Source organism: Castor canadensis, chromosome 8 (assembly GCF_047511655.1).
Source record: "Castor canadensis chromosome 8, mCasCan1.hap1v2, whole genome shotgun sequence".
Lineage (NCBI taxonomy): Eukaryota > Metazoa > Chordata > Mammalia > Rodentia > Castoridae > Castor > Castor canadensis.
Genome location: NC_133393.1, coordinates 130750581 through 130767784, shown reverse-complemented (window position 1 = coordinate 130767784; position 17204 = coordinate 130750581). Strand labels below are relative to the sequence as shown.

The window sequence follows — 17204 nt, the reverse complement described above, 5'->3', positions numbered from 1 at the left end:
TGGAGCTGAGGGAGTTCATTTATGTGGTCAAGGTCATGCACCATAGATGAAGCAGCTAGGATTGGAACCCCAGAGGGCTTTTAATTTAGCTATTGAACTTAAAAAATATCAATTTGTTTATGATTGCAGATGTCAGCAACGGGTGACAAACTCATCAGAGAGGCCATGTGGTTGTGATTGTAAACATTCATTCCCTCTACCTACAGCAGGCTAGCAGGAAAGGCTTGACTTGTCCTTGGCCACCCTTGTCCTAGGCAGTAAAGACTCAGGGATTGCTGATTTAGACTTATTACTCTTCAATAATTGATGGAACCCAGAATGAATTTTAAAAACCCACTAGGACCAATCCAACTGACATTCCTAGAATAAATGTGTATTTGTGGAGTCTGTTTCTGTAAAATCTCATTAATTTTTCAGTGTTCCCCATATACCTGGCACTGGCTGACACCTGGGGGATATACTTGTGCAAGTTTTACTTCATTGAGTGAGCTGCCTCTAAGCCATATCAAGTTATAAATTTAGTGCTGTAAAACATCACTATATTGGAATTGCTTTGCTTTTTGCGTAACTCATTAACCATGCAATTAGCACTGTTTTGTTGCACAAAATGGCTCCATTTGGCATGCTCTACAGTCAATACTATGGGTGTGATATCATTTACATTTCACGTGCCATCTGCCTTTGTGCAAAGATAAAGCAGAAAAGGCTCTTCAGCCATATCTTACTTTCTTAGCTACAGGAGGCTTAATTAAAAACGAAAGTGACAATGTATAACACTTACCACTCCTCTCTTGGAGAAAGGCCATCTTGGTTTTTTGGATTCTGGTGGGTGAAATAAAGGAAAATACATCATTAGCCTAACTAGTGACAGATCACTGTAGTGCTTTATGAAAGCTCTTTTTGCAAATAAGCCCAACAGAATTTATCCTGCTTTCATTCTCCTTCTCTTGAGGATGCGTGGAATGGATATTCGTATTTTTGTAGATGAGTGAATGATGTGGTATTGCAACTAAAGGTTGACTTTCTACTGCTGCCTTAACATGATATTATACTATTTCCTTACTAGGCTATTACTTAGCTTCCCTTCCCCCATAACATGGAGAGAAATCTACAAAATACAATAAACATGGTGAATAATTCATTTAAGACAGAGAATCACAGCACTGAGGGGGCTGAAAGAGCTGGCCCTTGTTTTGACACCATCCTTCCATAAACCATCCCCTCACATGCAACATCAGTAAGTAGACTGACCAAACTGGAGTCTTGGAGCCTTCATCAACTGTTAAATAAATACCATGAAATAGGGAGCATCAACATGTCACCCATCTTTATGCTGGGGCTTGTTGTTATTGGCCCCATCCCAGTAGTCCTTAAGAGTTTCTTTTAGTAGAGAAGGACATCATTATTCAATCATATATTCTTTTGATAACCAGGAAGTAAAGAGACTAAATTCTGACCTTTTGATTTTTATGTTGTTTATGCTATTTAGAAAAAGAGTGACTGGGTATGTTGGGGCACGCCAGTTATCCCAATCCTTAGGAGGCTAAGGCAGGAGAATTGTGAGTTCAAGGCCAGCCTGGGCTATATAGTGAGATCCTGTCTCAAAAAACTATATATATATGTAGGAATGGTCTCTTAGCTTTATGTAGGATGATCTGACCACTTACTATACAAAATGGATGTCTTCTAGACTTGTCTCTCTGTATATCAGTTTCTTCCCAATGCTTCAATCAGATGGAAGTAATTATGGGCAACATTCACTGCAAAGGATGTACTTGAGGATTTTTTTTTACTGTCACCTTGGACAGGATCTAATCAATCCACCTGATTATCCTGTCATTCATTCTGACCACATTGCTGATCTCTACAGAAGAGAGAGTAGGTAGAATCTCCCTTAGGGACAAGTCAGAGCCAGCATAACTTAGCCTCAAATGACTGGTGGTAAATTATCATGTCTACTTTGAACTGCAAATAACTGGGGTCCGTAGTCCTTGGCAAATTTTTCTTCTCTGTTTTTCTCACTTGGAGGATAATTTTGGAGCCTTGGGAAAACTTTTTAAGTATTCCAAAGACTTAAAGGAGTCTTTATTGAATCCATAATCTTTCATCATATCTTAAATATTATGCTTGCTGCATCAGAATCCCCATTTCAACAAGTTCTGCAGGAAACTTGTATGCACATCAAAGCATAAGAGGCACTGCTGTAGACCATGACTTTGGAACATGGGACTGGATCCTAAACTCATTAGAAGAGGGCATAAAGAATCTGGATAGCTATTTAGGAGGTGAAGTAAGAGGACTGAGGTCTTGGGCCAGCCATGGCAACAGTGTGAGACCTTTTCTGAAAAACAAACTAAAAGCAAAAGGACTGGGGCATAGCTGAAGTGGCAGAGTGCTCGCCTAGTGAGCAAGCACAAGGTCCCGAGTATGAGAGGGAGGGAGGGAAAGAGAGAGAGAGAGAGAGAGAGAGAGAGAGAGAGAGAGAGAGAGAGAGAGAGAGAGAGAGAAATGACTGTGGCGAGGATGTCAATGCTGCCCAGCTGCTTATCTTCTACTGAGAGGGGTCTACTATGATGCTAGATATGCAACTTTAAAAAGGAGCAGGAACCAGTGTATAGATCAGTTAGAGATGAATCAACCTGGATTGTAACACATTTGCACATGAAAGCAATGCTAGGAATCTCTCTGTATAGCTATCCTTATCTTAACTAGCAAAAACTCTTTGTTTTTCTTAGTAATGTTTATTTCTACTCTTCAATGGAACTGGAGAAAAGCGCAGAACAGGTTCTGCCTGGAAGGGAGGGGGTGCAGGGGAGAGGGTGGGGGCGGGGACAGGAGGGAGGAATGACCCAAACAATGTATGCACATGTGAATAAGTGAATAATAAATAAATAAATAAAATGGAGCTGGCATCATATGGAATCATCACAGCAGCCATGACCTTGTTCCTCAGTGTGGTGGATCTTAAACTTCAGCTGGCATCATCTCAGCTGCAGAGCTTGTTAATGAAACAGATTGCTGGACAGCACCCTGAGTTCCTAATTCAGAAGGTGTGGGATGCCCCAGAATTCACATTTTTGACAAGTTTTCAGGTAAGGCCAAAGCTTCTGGTCTGAAAACAGTCATCAGAAACCACTGCTCTAGTTGACAATGGTTTTAAAGCATTTGCAAAGCATCATGGCAGGTGTACTAACCTATTTTAGGGTTATGTGGGGTTTAGAGCTAGCCCTTTTTTCCTGGGGGGGGGGTGTATCCTCAAGCACATCACTTCACCCTTCTGGTTTGTTCATCTGAGTTGTATCATAGGAAACAACAGATGTTCACTCCTGTGTCATAGTGCATAAGACAGGAGGTGTGAAAAAGAGCTATGAAGAATGAACAGCTATAAAAATGCTCATTGTGTGTTATTCTCTGGTGGCTTCCAAATTCCATATCCAGAAGTCTCCATCTGCCATGGAGTGGGTGACTGATGTAGGCTGGTGGAAGGACTGTGGACAGGCAACAGGAGCCTCAGTCGCATTCCTCCAACACAAACCAGCTGTCACCATCACTAGGTTGCTTCACCTTTCTGCATTTCACTTTCCACATATGTAAATGAAGAATGAGCTTGGTGCTTTTCAAAATCATTTTGCCAGGATGCCATGGATATGAACCTTTGGGATCTACCAATTCAACCAGTGAACTTTACCCAGGTGTAGTGAATATAATGGATTTCCAAGTAAGGATGCTTTGGTAAAATGAGCTATAGTAACAAAACCAGTTTAAACACTACCAATGTGTATAATCTTTAATTCTCCTTTTAGCTCTCAATGCTTTGATTTGCCTGCCCTCGGAGCTGTGAGGAAAGCCCCCTGACCACCACAATTGTTCTTTTCTTTCACTGCTGAAACCCATCTCAAGGCTGTCTCTCTATCAGACACTCATCCGCCACTAGAACCTCTGGCTCCACATAGTGCTATCCTGGTTGGGAGACACCAGTGTGAGGCTGAAGACAAGGAGTGGGGTGAGGGATAAGCCTTCCAGTGATTATAGGTAACCTTCCCACCAGTCTGGTGAGAGCAGTCTGATCCAAATTGGTCACCCTCTCTTGTGCACCTGTCCCAATGGATAAATTATTTGACAAGAGGACATTTTGAGGGGAGACCCATGGAATGCCTAACACAAGACAGGTAGTCAGCTGGTTCCAGTGCCTGTTCTAACTGGTGAGATTTTAGTTCTAACTGGTTAATGCAGGCATTCTACTAGTTATTGAGCATTTGGAAAATCCCCTCACTTATGACAGTATTTGTCCTATAGCTATAGCAGGCATGCCATGAGTGTAGGCGGAATGCACATGACCTGGACTCAGCAGCAGAAGTGGATGATACAGGTAATCCGCAGTTCCATCAGACACCAAAAGGTCCCCAGGGAACACCTCAAGTCCAGGCAAGTTTAGCACCACAGAACTCCGTCGGTGCTCATAGAACCTGTGCTCAAAAGATGAAAGATGACAATTTAGAGCCAGGGTGCCAGCAGGTTTATCGTCTAGACCCCCTCTGGTCATGGGAAAGTGACTGTTAGGGGAAAGTAGCTGCTGCTAGCCACCTGCTCTCTTAGGAAGGACTTGGAGGCCACGCCAGGCTCTAGGCACAGGAAAGCTGTGATGACACGTAGCTGCCACCCACTAGCTTGTCATCTCTTGGATCCTTACTGACCATCTATAATCCTGACTAATCCAAAGCAAAAGGGATCACATAATAATGTCAACCCAAACACACCCTATTTGTTCTGACTCAGGATACAAGGAGAGAGTCCTCATACCCAGAAGTCTTTGCAAGTGATGCTTACTTCCTCAGAAGTGAGCAGAGTCCATGGGGGGCCCCTGGTGCTCTTAGCAGTCTAAAGTTGTATGAGTAGTAGGACAAGATGTTTTATGAATTTCTAATTAGTCAATCACTTACAAACAAGTTTCTACAAAAGATATGACGGATGCCTCAGACTCTGTAGATGTATATTGTAGGCATAAAAGAAAGTTAGTTTTCAGGCTACAAAAGCCTGTTTGCTCCAAGCAGTCTTTCCTGATTCATTTTTTATTTTTCACTTTTTGTTGGTACTGGGGTTTGAACTCAGGGCTTCACAGTTACTAAGTAGGAGCTTAGCAACTTTGGTGCCTTGGCTAGGAATGGTTTGCCCCTGCCTCCCCTCCCAGGCCTAGACCCTACTCATCCCAGAAGATTCAAGTCTGGTAGGATGTCTTTGTTAAGTAGTTCATAAAAGAAATATCAAAATAAAATTGGGCTCAGTGTTCTTTGATTATCTCCTTTCCCTGGGGTTTTATAATCTGCTTTACCTGTCCTTTCTCTGCTTCCCAATGAACAGGGATGAATGACATAATCCTGCCATGCTGTCTTTCCTCGTGGAGAGTGATTTACTTTAAAAGGTCATTTTATAGATTCATGCCTTATTTCCTCTGTTATGTTACGCACCTAGCTCCTGGACTAAGTGCCCCTGTTTAAAATAAGGGTTCAGTAAATATTTGTTAAGTAAGTGGAACAATAATCAAGCCTGCTCAAGCTTAGAGCGATCACTGTCATTTGGCATCACAAACTCCTGTAGAACATGTACTCCAGTAAAAGCTAGCTGCACTTCATTCTTGAAACTACTCTGCACTTCCTGCCTCTACACCTTGACTGAGGTAATTCCCATCTGCCTGCTCATCTCCACGCCATCTGCCTGGCAAACTGATTCAACTAAACTGCAGTCACTCTTCCTTCAAAAGTCTTTCTCATCCATTCAGAAGAGTCATCTCTCTCTCTCTCTCTCTCTCTCTCTCCTCCCCTTCTCTCTTTCTTTCTCCTCCCCCAACCTCTCCCTTCCTCTTTTCTCCCTCTCACCTTTTCTCTTCTCCTACTCCTAGCTTTATAACTCTTATAATAACTTCATTAAAGACTTCTGTGAGTGTGAAATATCACAGAATCTAATGTGTTAGCATAGAGCTTGACCTAGAGCAGGTATCCAGATAATCTATTGAATAAATAAATTATGAAGTATAATAAAATACTGACAGCTCTCAAATGAATTTGGTTTTACATTATGGATCATAAACACATAACTATATGTGTATACAATAGCAAAACACAATTTGAATCCCTCGCCTGCCCCCTGCTCCGTTGCTACCCACCTCTATTTCTCCTGTGTTTGGGGGTTCCTTCTAACATAGGGCATCCATTTGGGATGACATAAGCCAAGTTTGGATTTGAATTTGCACATATGTAATGGAGGGAATTTGCATGGGCCTGAGTCACAGCCTTGGCTTTTTGCCTTGGTGGTTAAAACCTAGTGATGCTCAACCCAGGAAGGTGGGAATGGCCCTGGAAGAGACTAACAGAATCTCTGTAGAAATGAATTTTTTGTTCATCAAAAGAGAGCTGAATTAATTAAAATACAGTTACAGTTGTAGCCATAGAGACCTAGAAAAGCTATTGCCTGTGCCCAGCAATATGAAGAGACAGACTGGTGCAGAGAAACATAGCCTGGCATCACTCATTCCTGGCAGTGCACTGTACTTCCTGGACCCTGGTCAATGTCACCTGGAGTTGCTCAGATCATTAATGATATTAATGCAAATACTTGTGTTGAGATTAGCATGACTTTGAATTTAGGTTGTGTGTGGGGGGCGGGGTTTCCAAATTAGTGCCTTGTTTTCTCTGCTGTAAATATTAGGATTGCTTCCTTTAAAAAAGTGCCATACATGCAGAATCACTGTGTTAAGTTCTCGATTGACTCTCCACAGGAAGTAATGGTTGCATGAATTAAGAATTAATTCCCACCTTCCCCAAACAAAGTGGTGTGTATGGAATAGAGACGTCTAGTGTTTAGACATCTGATTTCCTCATAAACAGATTAAGCTAGGAAATAAATTAACAATAAATATTTGAGATGTGGCTAGCAACCCACTATCACTGTGTAAGCCCAGTGTAGCTATGTTTCCTTTCATTTGTTTGGAAAAACAAAACAAACGTCCTTGAGAAATGCATTTTGTTGTTGTGTTGTCTGATGCTTTGCTACTCTGATTCTTTGCTTCAGGAAAAATTTCTGGACCTAGGAGGTTGTGTAATTGGGTGCCTCACATAGATTTGGCAGCATTTTAGTGCCTGACATCCCTTCTCTGGCTTACCCCCATCCCCACCCAGAAACCCCAATACAGCCACATGTACACTAACCCTGAGTTGCGTTGCCCCCAGCTGGTCAGATCCGAAGAGACCAGTCCCATGGTTGCTGGAATAATCTTGTGTCCCTTCTGGTACCAGAGTGTCTCCTTATTCTGTCCTCTACTGCAGGTCAGAAGATCCATGGCGTGGGTTGATACATCAACAATTCGGAGAATCCCAGGAATTCCCCCCACAGCAGGGCAGGCCTTACACCCATGAGTCAACACTCAACAATGAGGCTGCTATTGCATGTTGGTTCCAGAAAAGTTTCTGCCTGCTAGAAATGTGTCTCCCAGTGGACACTAAATGCATAGGTTTTATAAACACTAGATTGGTGAATATTATTCTAATTTAACATCAGCTGGCATTTACTAAGCACTGACTCTCCCAAGACACTCTGTCAAGCACTTCCCATGCCTTATCATATTGATTTTCACAAACACCCCAGGAAGTGAAAATATCTACTCACATTTTAGACCAGAGGAAACAAGCTTAGAAAGATAGGTAAAGAACTCACCCAAAGGCCTAGATTCAAAATCCACATAGGCAAGTCTAACTTCAAAAGGATTTGACAATAGAAAGAAGAGAAAAAGATATTGCCAATAATTGTAACGCACAAAATGTTTTTAAAAATGAATATGATGATGGCTACTATATTAAAAGAGGGGGTTAATGGGTTGAATGGTGCCCTCCCCTCAAGATATGTCCATCCTACCATATTCTGGAATCTGTGAATCTGATCTTATTTGTAAAAGTGATCTTAGCAGATGTAATTAAATTAAAGCTCTTGAGATGACTGGACCCTACTCCAACGCCAAGTGCCCTCATAAGAGATAACCAGAGAGGAGACACAGAAGACAGAAGACATGTAAAGACCAATGGGTAGAGATCAAGGTGAAGCAGCCATAGCTAGCCACAGAGTACCTGAATGAAGGAGCAAGGAAAGCTCTTACCATGAGCCTGCAGGGTGAGGTAGCTCACATGACAGGATTTAGATTTCTGGCTTCTAGAACTGGGAGGATACATTTTTACTGTCCTAAGACACCTGGTTTGTAGTAATCCATTATAACAGCCAAGGAACTTAACACTGGGGCGATACACTTGAGTAGCAAAGGCACTGGATTTAGGACCCAGATTGTCAACTGCAACCTTCATCACACGTGTCCTTGGCATAACAGTTCCTTTGGCCAACATTTCCCTGTGTGGAAAATGAGTGTGGTGAATAAGACCCTTTCCATCCATTATGCTGCAGAATCGTGATCAAAGCCTCAGAAGTATTGCTGTAACTTTACTCAGCAGAAATGTTTAAAGATAAATAAGTCAGCGTTCCCCCTTTAGAAATTTGACTAATAGATTATTTACATTTTTAAAATTCCTTACATACAGCTGATTTAAACCAAGGACTACTGGCCTTTAATTCCCAGGGGCATTTTTTTAAGGCAATATAATAAAAAATAACAGAAACTATGGGGGAGGTAGCAACTCCCCTTAGTGCTATGTGTGTCTTAATCTTTTTTTTACTGGGGTTTGAGATCAGGACCTCACACTTGCTGGGCAGATGCTCTGCCACTGGAGCATGCTCCTGGCATGCATGTGTTCATGGAATAAAATTCTCAGTCAAGGACCTGTAATTTGGATAAGATGCACTCTTGTCTTTTCCCTTGCCATAAATGTTACTTGATGGTTTTATATCAGGTAGGCTTATCAGGCCTTATTTCTCAGAAACTGTTTATTTTTATCTAGGTATGGTAGTACTCATACCTGTAATCCCAACACTCCAGAGGCTAAGGCAGAAAGATTGAAAGTTTGAGGCCAGCCTGGTCTATGTAGTAAGTTCAAGGCCAGCCTGAACTACATACAGAGACCCTATCTCAAAAAAGACAACAGAACAAAACATAGTAAATATAGTAAAAGCTCACTAAATGTAACATTTTTAGCAGGCACTTTTCAGTAAGTGAGTGACTAGAAAAAGTAGGCATTCTATTTTAAGAATCGTAATGTTTTAACTTATGCAAGAAGTACAGTACAAGTTAGAATGTTTGCTTGATATGATGGGTTGATTACATAAGAAGAACAAATTATGAATCAATAACAATCTTTGAAAATATTGTTATTAACAGAGAAATGATAAGTCTACCACTAATTATTGAATGATAGCTTTCTTGGTTAAATGTGGGATGTATTTTTTTCCATTAGAAGTCTTACACTACTTAAGAATACTGGAAACATCATTTTGTGTATTTGACTATAGTTTCTAGTTCAACTTCCAGCTAAAATACCCCATTTGGTGGAAAGCCAATTGAGAAGGCAGAAAGGAAGAAAACCTTCCACATAGTTCTCTGCCTAGGACGTGGTATTTGGTAGTTACTTTCATAAATATGGAGCAGACTGGAAGTCAGGTCCCTGCTACATCTGTTGGAACACAGAGCAAAGATGCCCGTTAGCAGTCTTAGTAGTGTGTGGATAACATCCTGACTTGTGATTTCTTAGGCTCCATCAGTAATGCATAGTTTCTATATAGACCAGGCTGGCCTTGACCTCTTCATCTTCCTGCCTCAACCTCCCGAGTGCTATTTTTACAGGTGTGTACCACCATGCCTTGCTTTTGATCAGTAATAGTTTTTGAACACCATATGTTCAGAGCAGCAGGGTAACTGCCTAGAGCTTTCACCCTCTTTCTAAGACTGCCTTTTTTTCAACAAGAGTTAAATTACTACTTAATGATATGAAGCAATAACTGTTCAAATCCCTACAAAACCAAGGTATTTTCAAGCAATAAGCACAAAACAGTAAGAAAGATAGGAGAGGTTTAAGGAGCTAGAGGGAGACAAGTACTTGGATGAGAAAAATGTACAAAACAAAAAGTGATCAGATGTTTCCCCTACCTGGCATGTCCAAAACTAACTAACCTACCTACTTCCTTTCTTTTTCCTTCCTTGAACATGAGTTGAGTTCCTACCATGGCTGAGCATCGTGCCAGACACTGGGGATGCAGCAGTGAGCAAGTAGGCAAAATTCCTGTTTCTTGGGAACTTCCATTCTAGAGGCACTGTGGTTGGTAGAAGAGTAGCATTTGGTTCACCCACCACACCCTCATCAGGGGGTTTTGTCCCCTCTCCTGCAGTCTTCCCTTCAAGTAATTACCACTATTCTTTTTATTAGTCTCTATTCAATACTATTCTAAGAAGCTCTTTCACCTCCTCCCTTTTCCCTTCTTCTCTCTCTGTCTCTTTCTTTCAGTAGTCTTGGGTTTCTGTACCAGGTTGGCCTCAATAGTGCTAGTACACCACAAATTTTAAATGAAAATCTATGGAAGAAATAATATTCTATTAATCTTAGTGATCAGACACATCAGATGAACTTTTCGTGATTGGCCATTGAACTTGGCATTGAAATATTTTAGAAAGAATAAATCATTGACTTTTGTAAGAAAAGGGCTGACTGAGTGAATGAATGGATAGACTGTGTCTCTAAAAATATTAGCTACTATTTAATGATTAAATCAGTACAAAAGGCTTATGAGATGGATACTATTTATATCTGCACGTCATGAGTGAAGACGTCCCCGTGATGTTAAGAAAGTTGCTGAAGTTCATGTTGCCAGAGAGAAGTGGAGACAGGATTCAAACTCAGGGTTTTGACTCCAGTAGCTTTTAACTGACTCCGTGTTATGCTGCCCTCTTATGGCAACCGCAGATAACCTGACTCATCAATGTTTTTGTCTGGTTTCTTCCTCAAGACAGACTTTCAAATTCCTTGCCATTTGGTTTCCACACTTGCTAATTTGGGTATATTTAACTTTCTTCCTACTTCCTTTTGAGCACTGAAGGTCAGTCTTTATTCTCATAGAAATATAATATGTTTCTCAATTCAGACCTGAAAATTAGATGAGACAGGTAGCTTTCTGTGAATATAGAATTATGGTGTTTGCGGTGGGGCAGGGGTGAGGGTCTCCCTACCTACAAAATCTCCCTCATTTGCTTCCTGATGTTTAAAATTTTACTGACATGATCTGCTTGCCTTCTAGATAAGGGTACATTCTGTCATAATAGGCATTTTAAAGGTCAGGCTAGATTTAAATAGGACATCTTGTTCCTTTTAAATTTTGTCCTTTGAAACCCTGCTGAATATTTCTAGTCTTTCCATTTTCTTTGCTAGACAAAACCTATTACTAAATGGATGTTAATTAACTCACAAGGTCAAAGCATTGATAATCCAAAATGAAAACCACGAACACATGTGGCTGTCATAACCTGCCCCCCAAAGCCATGACAAACTGCTGTGCTCTTAAAGAAAACTCCTGAAATGAAAACTCTTGCACCCATCACCCATGAGAGGGGTGTTAAACAAAGTGCACTGATCAGTATGCCATCAGAGCAGAAATAAGTAAAAATAGACTGTTAACAGCTGTTACCGCTCTGGAGAAAAGTACATACACACCTGGAGCGATGTAATTCTTCTCCCTGAAATAAAATTTAAAAATATTTGTTTTAGTCTTGTTTAAGCACATTTGAAATGTAAGAATCAGCTTAGGTCAGGTCTTTTCTGTCAAAGAATTTAATCAGTAATAACCGCCTTACTAACTCATTTCCCATACACTCACTTAATGGATTCAGCTTAATATGATAAAAGTTTCTATTAAGAACAAAGACTTGTTATCTCCAGCTGGATTAGGGCAAGAATTCCACTAGATGTCCTGGTTCGGGAGCTGATAACCCCAAACAGTTATTGCTTCACTGAACTTTTAAACTTTTTTGTTCCCAAAGCCCCCTCCTAACCTGTTCCCTTTCTAATTAGCCAACTACATAGACTGTGAGCCCAAAACCTGCCCAATCCAGGGTCAGGAGAGGGACAGAATGGCATAAGATAAAACCCTTGCAGAATTCCGCCCGATGTGCATACCTCTCAGACTTCCTGGTGTGCATCCTTCTCAGAAGAAAATTTTGCCTTACCTATTGATTTCTGAGTAGTGTCATCTCTCTTGTGACACCCCAATATCTTAAAGACATTTCTAACAAGAAATTCCAAAGCAAACTCTTTGGAAGGACACTTAATTAACTCTTCTAGCTAGCTTGCTTGGATTTGTAGTTTTTTTGGGGGGGGATAGGGAGGTGGCTAAGAAATGTGAAGAATTAGCTCTTTCTCCTCTTTTAACTCAGCTATTCCAGGGTATCTTCCAATGGTGTATGATTCCAAGAGTGTCACTATTGCTGTATAATGCCCAACAGACCATTGGTGGCTTTTTGGTTTTGTTTCCTTTTTTGCTTTTTTTTCTTGGCAGTACTGGGGATTGAATTCAATACCTCACCCTTGCTAGGCAGGCACTCAACCACTTGAGCCACTCTGCCAGCCATTGGTAGCTTTCCTTAAAGTGCCTTCAAAGAGAAGAAAGTGAATTAGATAAGATATCCATTTTCCTTCTTCCCCAAATGCTGCACCTCTTTTAGATGAGAATCATTGATTCCTAAAGAGTGTGTCCCCTTGGTAATGTCTTCCTGTGCTGTCCCCCTGACCTTTAGGATAGTGGGCAACCCTGAGACCTATTTCACTTTTCAGTCCACCAAGCACAAGAAGAGGGCTTAGAGCTCTGTTACCTGAGGACTAGGGTACCGTGGTGTGGGGCTGGACACTGTGATATCTTCTTGCCCTGAAGGAGAAGGCTGGAAAAGAGACCCCTCACTGTTGAGCACAGGAAACACATCCTCATCGGTGGGCCTGACTTCGGGCCTGACAGAGTCAGCTGCGTTGAGGACCATTTCAGGGTCAGAGGGGGGCCTTGAGCAGAGTCTCAAGTGTGACAGAGTATGGGAGGAACCCTTTGGACTTCCAGGGAAACTCTTGGAAAGGCAACCTGTGGACTCTTTCCAACTTCCCCAGGTGGGCACTTCCAGGGCATCTTGCTGGGGTAACCAGTGCGAAGTCTCCCAGCCGCTCCCCCGTAATCTCCTCAGAGTGGGAGAGGTGGAAATGCGTCCAGGGGCTTGTCGGTCAAACTGGAGAAGGTGGCCTTGGCTCTCACAAGCCTTTGTGGATAGTTGTGGGGGGCGCTGAGGAGGTGTCCCACAGTTGTTGGGCTGTGCCTCTGAGCAGGGTGTCTCTGTCTTCCCCATGAGGCTAAGGGAATCCATTGCTGGAAGCTTCCAGGAGACACTGTCTGAGTTGCTGTTCTCTGGATTATGCTGGGGTGGCATTGTATCCTCTTTGTCCTTCTTCCGAGACAAACTGTGAGCAGGTTGCTGCATCATTAGTGAGGAGGAGCAGTCTTTGGAATCTGTAGTGAATCAGGAGACCAAGGTGAGAAAAGGAGGTGTTCGAAATTTCAAAGGAAAACATAATTTTTCAGAGAAGATAAGTAGACCCTGGTTCTCATTAGAGCCCTTTATATTTTGAAGATAATTAACATACGTGATCCCAGCCTTCCCATCTAAACAGCATACTGAAATCCATTTACTCTCTTCTAGCTAATATTCCTTTTAGTGCTGGCCACTGTGGCTCATGCCTCTAATCCCAGCTACTCAAGTGGTAGAGAGCAGGAGGGTTGTGGTTTGAGGCCAACCCCAGCAAAATGTTCTTGCTAACATTCAGTCACATAGTTAACCACCCTCTGGCTATTCTATGTTAAGAGAATCACATACACGTTAAATTCTTGCATTCTGCTTTTGTATGTGCATGTATGTGTGTGTTTATGTACTTTGGTGCATTCCAGGGATGCACAGACAAGGAACACAGGCCCATTCCCTAAAGGTTTAAATTATATGAGACATGCTTCAAAAAAGATTGCTGTGAGCAGGGCACGGTGGCACAGGCCTGTAATTCCAGCACTATCAAGGCGGAGGCAGGAGAAAGATGAATTTGAGTCCACGGGATACACAGCAAGTTCCAGGCAACCTGGGCTACATTTTGAGACCTTGTCTCAAAGAGAGAGGAAGAAAGGGGAGGAGAGGGTTGGGGAGGGAGGGAGAATTGATGTAAATTATTTGGCAAAACACATATTTAGAAAAATGACTTTTAAGTTTGCAAAGAAAGTCCCAGACATCACAAGACACGCTTCTCCTCCCAACAAGAGGTGTTTTCTAGGATTCACAATCAGAGTTGCATCCAGGGAATATCTTCTCATGCTGAAGCAAAGCTGATTCTGCCTGGTTACAGCTGGATCATGGGGACATGGAAGTGACTTATGGCAGCTTTTTTATTTTGTCGTTCCCACATGAACAAAGTATTCACGTGTGGGAAAGTATGAATCTTCACCCCTCCCATCAATTGTTGCATGAGAGTCAATGCTTGATGATTTACAGAGGTGGGTGGAGCTGTGGAACAGACTCTGTAGCCGTCTTCCCTTGCGTGGGCAGCGTGGGAAGTGGCTTTAGACTGTGCAGGGATTGTTTGTGGGCAGAGCATCAGCAGTTGATCACATATTCTGACGTCTCAAGTAATAGTTTTAGCAAGTCTATAATTCTGTAGAGAAAACACAGTAATTTGGAACCCTTGAGAGTGGATATATTTGGATAGGCAAAATTTGGGGATAATTAACAATATAGTTTTTAGTGCCATGTAATTCTAATTGCTCTGACAACACTTTCTAGTGGAGCTGTTTTTACAGTGTATTATTCACTTCTTCAAGTTGATATTAGTAAATGCTGAAAAACAAGGAACCTTTTCCTCATGATCTGACCTCATGGTGTTGACTATCACTCATAGTACTGTGTTGAAATACTATGATTATTACTACATTTGTTGTAGTTTTATGGAGAGTACAATGACTGCTGTAGGCTTTTATTACATCTGGTTATCTGCCTCCACACTAAATGGCCCACACTGATGCACTCCCTACTTTTTATTCATTACCTCTCATTATACTTTGTGTACTTGTCTATGACAGGCAGACTCTCCCTTTTAGTTGCTTCTTTCAATCTATTCCAGGTATAAAAGTCCAAAAACTTTGTAGAATTAATAGGCTCTTAGATTTACCCTTATCAGTAAAGAGGAGGAACCCAATGTTATGATGTTGTCATGACAATATTGTGATATTGGTTCTGGGAACTTCATGATCTTTCAGTTTACTTCTTGACTCTCACCTGGTTTAAGGTCAAATGAAAATAACAGGTACTGGAGAGCTGTTTAAAGAGTTACTTAGGTATCAGCAAATGTCAATTCATTCTTGTTTACAAAAGAAATCTGAAACCCTTATTGCTGGGCTTGCTGTAACATTTGAAGCTAAGGACTTGACTGTTGTAGAACTTCACATGTTGACGTAGAATACAGGAGGTTCCCTTTTTTGGGTGGGAGGGGGTGAAAGAAAGAACAATACTAGCTAGAATGTACATTTACTGAGGGTGGAACTGAATTGGTTTTGTTTTAAGATTTGTTTTGAGACTGATTGCTACATTACAGATTGATGCCAGCATTTCTGGAGAAGAATGAAAAGGGGTGTCTGACCCCTGATGAACTCAAGTACATCAGGTGGCTTTAGGAACTGAGCCCCCATCTGCTTCATGGTGGGCCAGTTCCTCATTCTCCCAGCAATGGCATACCTGAGGACTGGAGCTACAGGTACTTTCACACTTGTCCACACCCAGGGATTCTATTGTTTTTCTCCTGTAGAGGATTATCCTACGGAAATTCTAGGTGGCAATAATGCTAAAGAAATTCAGTCAGTTTACACAGGCACTTGCAAAAATAGTTGTATCAGACTTTTTAGCCTTTGAGTTTCCCTTCTGTCCTTTTGGCCTTCTTTGAGAGCTTAGGCTATAGCTTTGGGGAATCCTTTCCCATCGTCTAGACACAGGAGTATGACCACTGGAAGAAGGTATTTATGCGAAATATGATTTACGTGTCATTATTGGCCTGTGTCTTAAATATTGGAACCAAGACAAAAATAACTACTGGCCAAGGTAACAGTAACGTCGACATGACTCACCACAGGACTGGGGAAACTTCGCATACAGCAGGGCTTTGGGCAGTGGTTTGCAGAGAGGTGGGAAGGGCTCAGTCTCTGGAGTAAATGAATCTGGTTTCTCTTCCAGCCTCACTGCCAACTAGTTGTGTGACAGGACGGGCCCCTTCTCCTTTGGCAGCCTTCATGTAGCATTTGTAAGAAGGGCATCAAAGTTCCTTCCTTACAGGCTTGTTGTAGGAATTAAGTGAGATGATGACTGAGGCTCCTGGGAGTTAGTTGCCTTCCCAAAACACTACCCCTGCTAGAGCTGGTAATGGGAGTCGGTTCATGCCATCTCTTCTCTCGCATTCTCTAAAAGACCAGATCACTATAAAGAAAACTCACCAGCCTTTAACCTCCTAAGTCTTAAGAATCTGGCAAACACCCACTCACACTGTTGGGGGAGGATCTCACTGTACTAGCAGTTAAAGCACATAGATTAATGGTTCACTAATTCTAATTAGACCCAGAAAGACCAGCTGGGCAGGACCAAGCAAAGCTGGTAGCAACAGGACTCAACAAACAGAAAGTGCAAGAAGGAAACACAGAAAGTGGCTGAATGTCGTTAGTACCTGTGGGATGTTCTGCTGGGTCCTGACTATCACAGTGTCTGCAGAACCACAGAGCCAGCTGCGAGGTGAGAGCTCCAGGCAACAGGCTCCGCAATTGCACCGATGGACCTTCTCCAATGAGTGCAAGCGACCTTGACAGAGCTGCAGTGAGGAACTGGCCTTCTCCTCCTTAGAGACTTTTCTAGTTATTTGTTTATGAAAAAGCCTAAAGGGAAGCAAGTTCAGAACTAAGGTCACCTAAGAAAAAGCCAGGTGACTTGTTTTTACTGAACACTGGCTACTCCAATACAGAAATGATGCAAATGTGGCTTTTTACTTCCTCTTAAGGTATCACCCAGGGAAGTTATGGGATTCTATTATGAAAATCATTCCTTAGGATCTATCTTTTTTCACATCTTAAAACATTTTGCGTTGATCTATTTTATTAATAGGATGCCTTGAAAAGCATTAAATAGAGGAAATAATCATTGTTCTAGCAAACAAATTTGTGTGCATAAATTTTCAAGT

The 17204-nt window shown here is 41.8% G+C and overlaps 1 protein-coding gene across 12 annotated transcripts in view; it reads right to left on the bottom strand.

Annotated features, from left to right (window-relative positions):
• Plekhg7 (pleckstrin homology and RhoGEF domain containing G7) overlaps positions 1–16883 on the bottom strand; it is a 56047-nt gene extending 39164 nt beyond the window's left edge. For 9 of the 12 annotated variants that reach the window (XR_012450944.1, XM_074084104.1, XM_074084107.1 and 6 more), the window contains exons 1-6: positions 16108–16529; positions 12785–13461; positions 11631–11653; positions 7203–7313; positions 4339–4466; positions 782–822 (exon numbers count right to left, since the gene is read on the bottom strand). Coding sequence is in view for 11 of the 12 variants with exons in the window: in XM_074084104.1 (XP_073940205.1) it covers positions 782–822; positions 4339–4466; positions 7203–7313; positions 11631–11653; positions 12785–13435 (954 nt within the window). In the remaining variant the exon portion in view is untranslated. Of the gene's footprint in view, positions 1–781; positions 823–4338; positions 4467–7202; positions 7314–11630; positions 11654–12784; positions 13462–16107; positions 16530–16697 lie in introns of those variants that run through there. The other 3 variants (XM_074084102.1, XM_074084101.1, XM_074084099.1) reach the window with 2 other exon arrangements.
• Between the last annotated feature and the right edge of the window lie 321 nt (positions 16884–17204).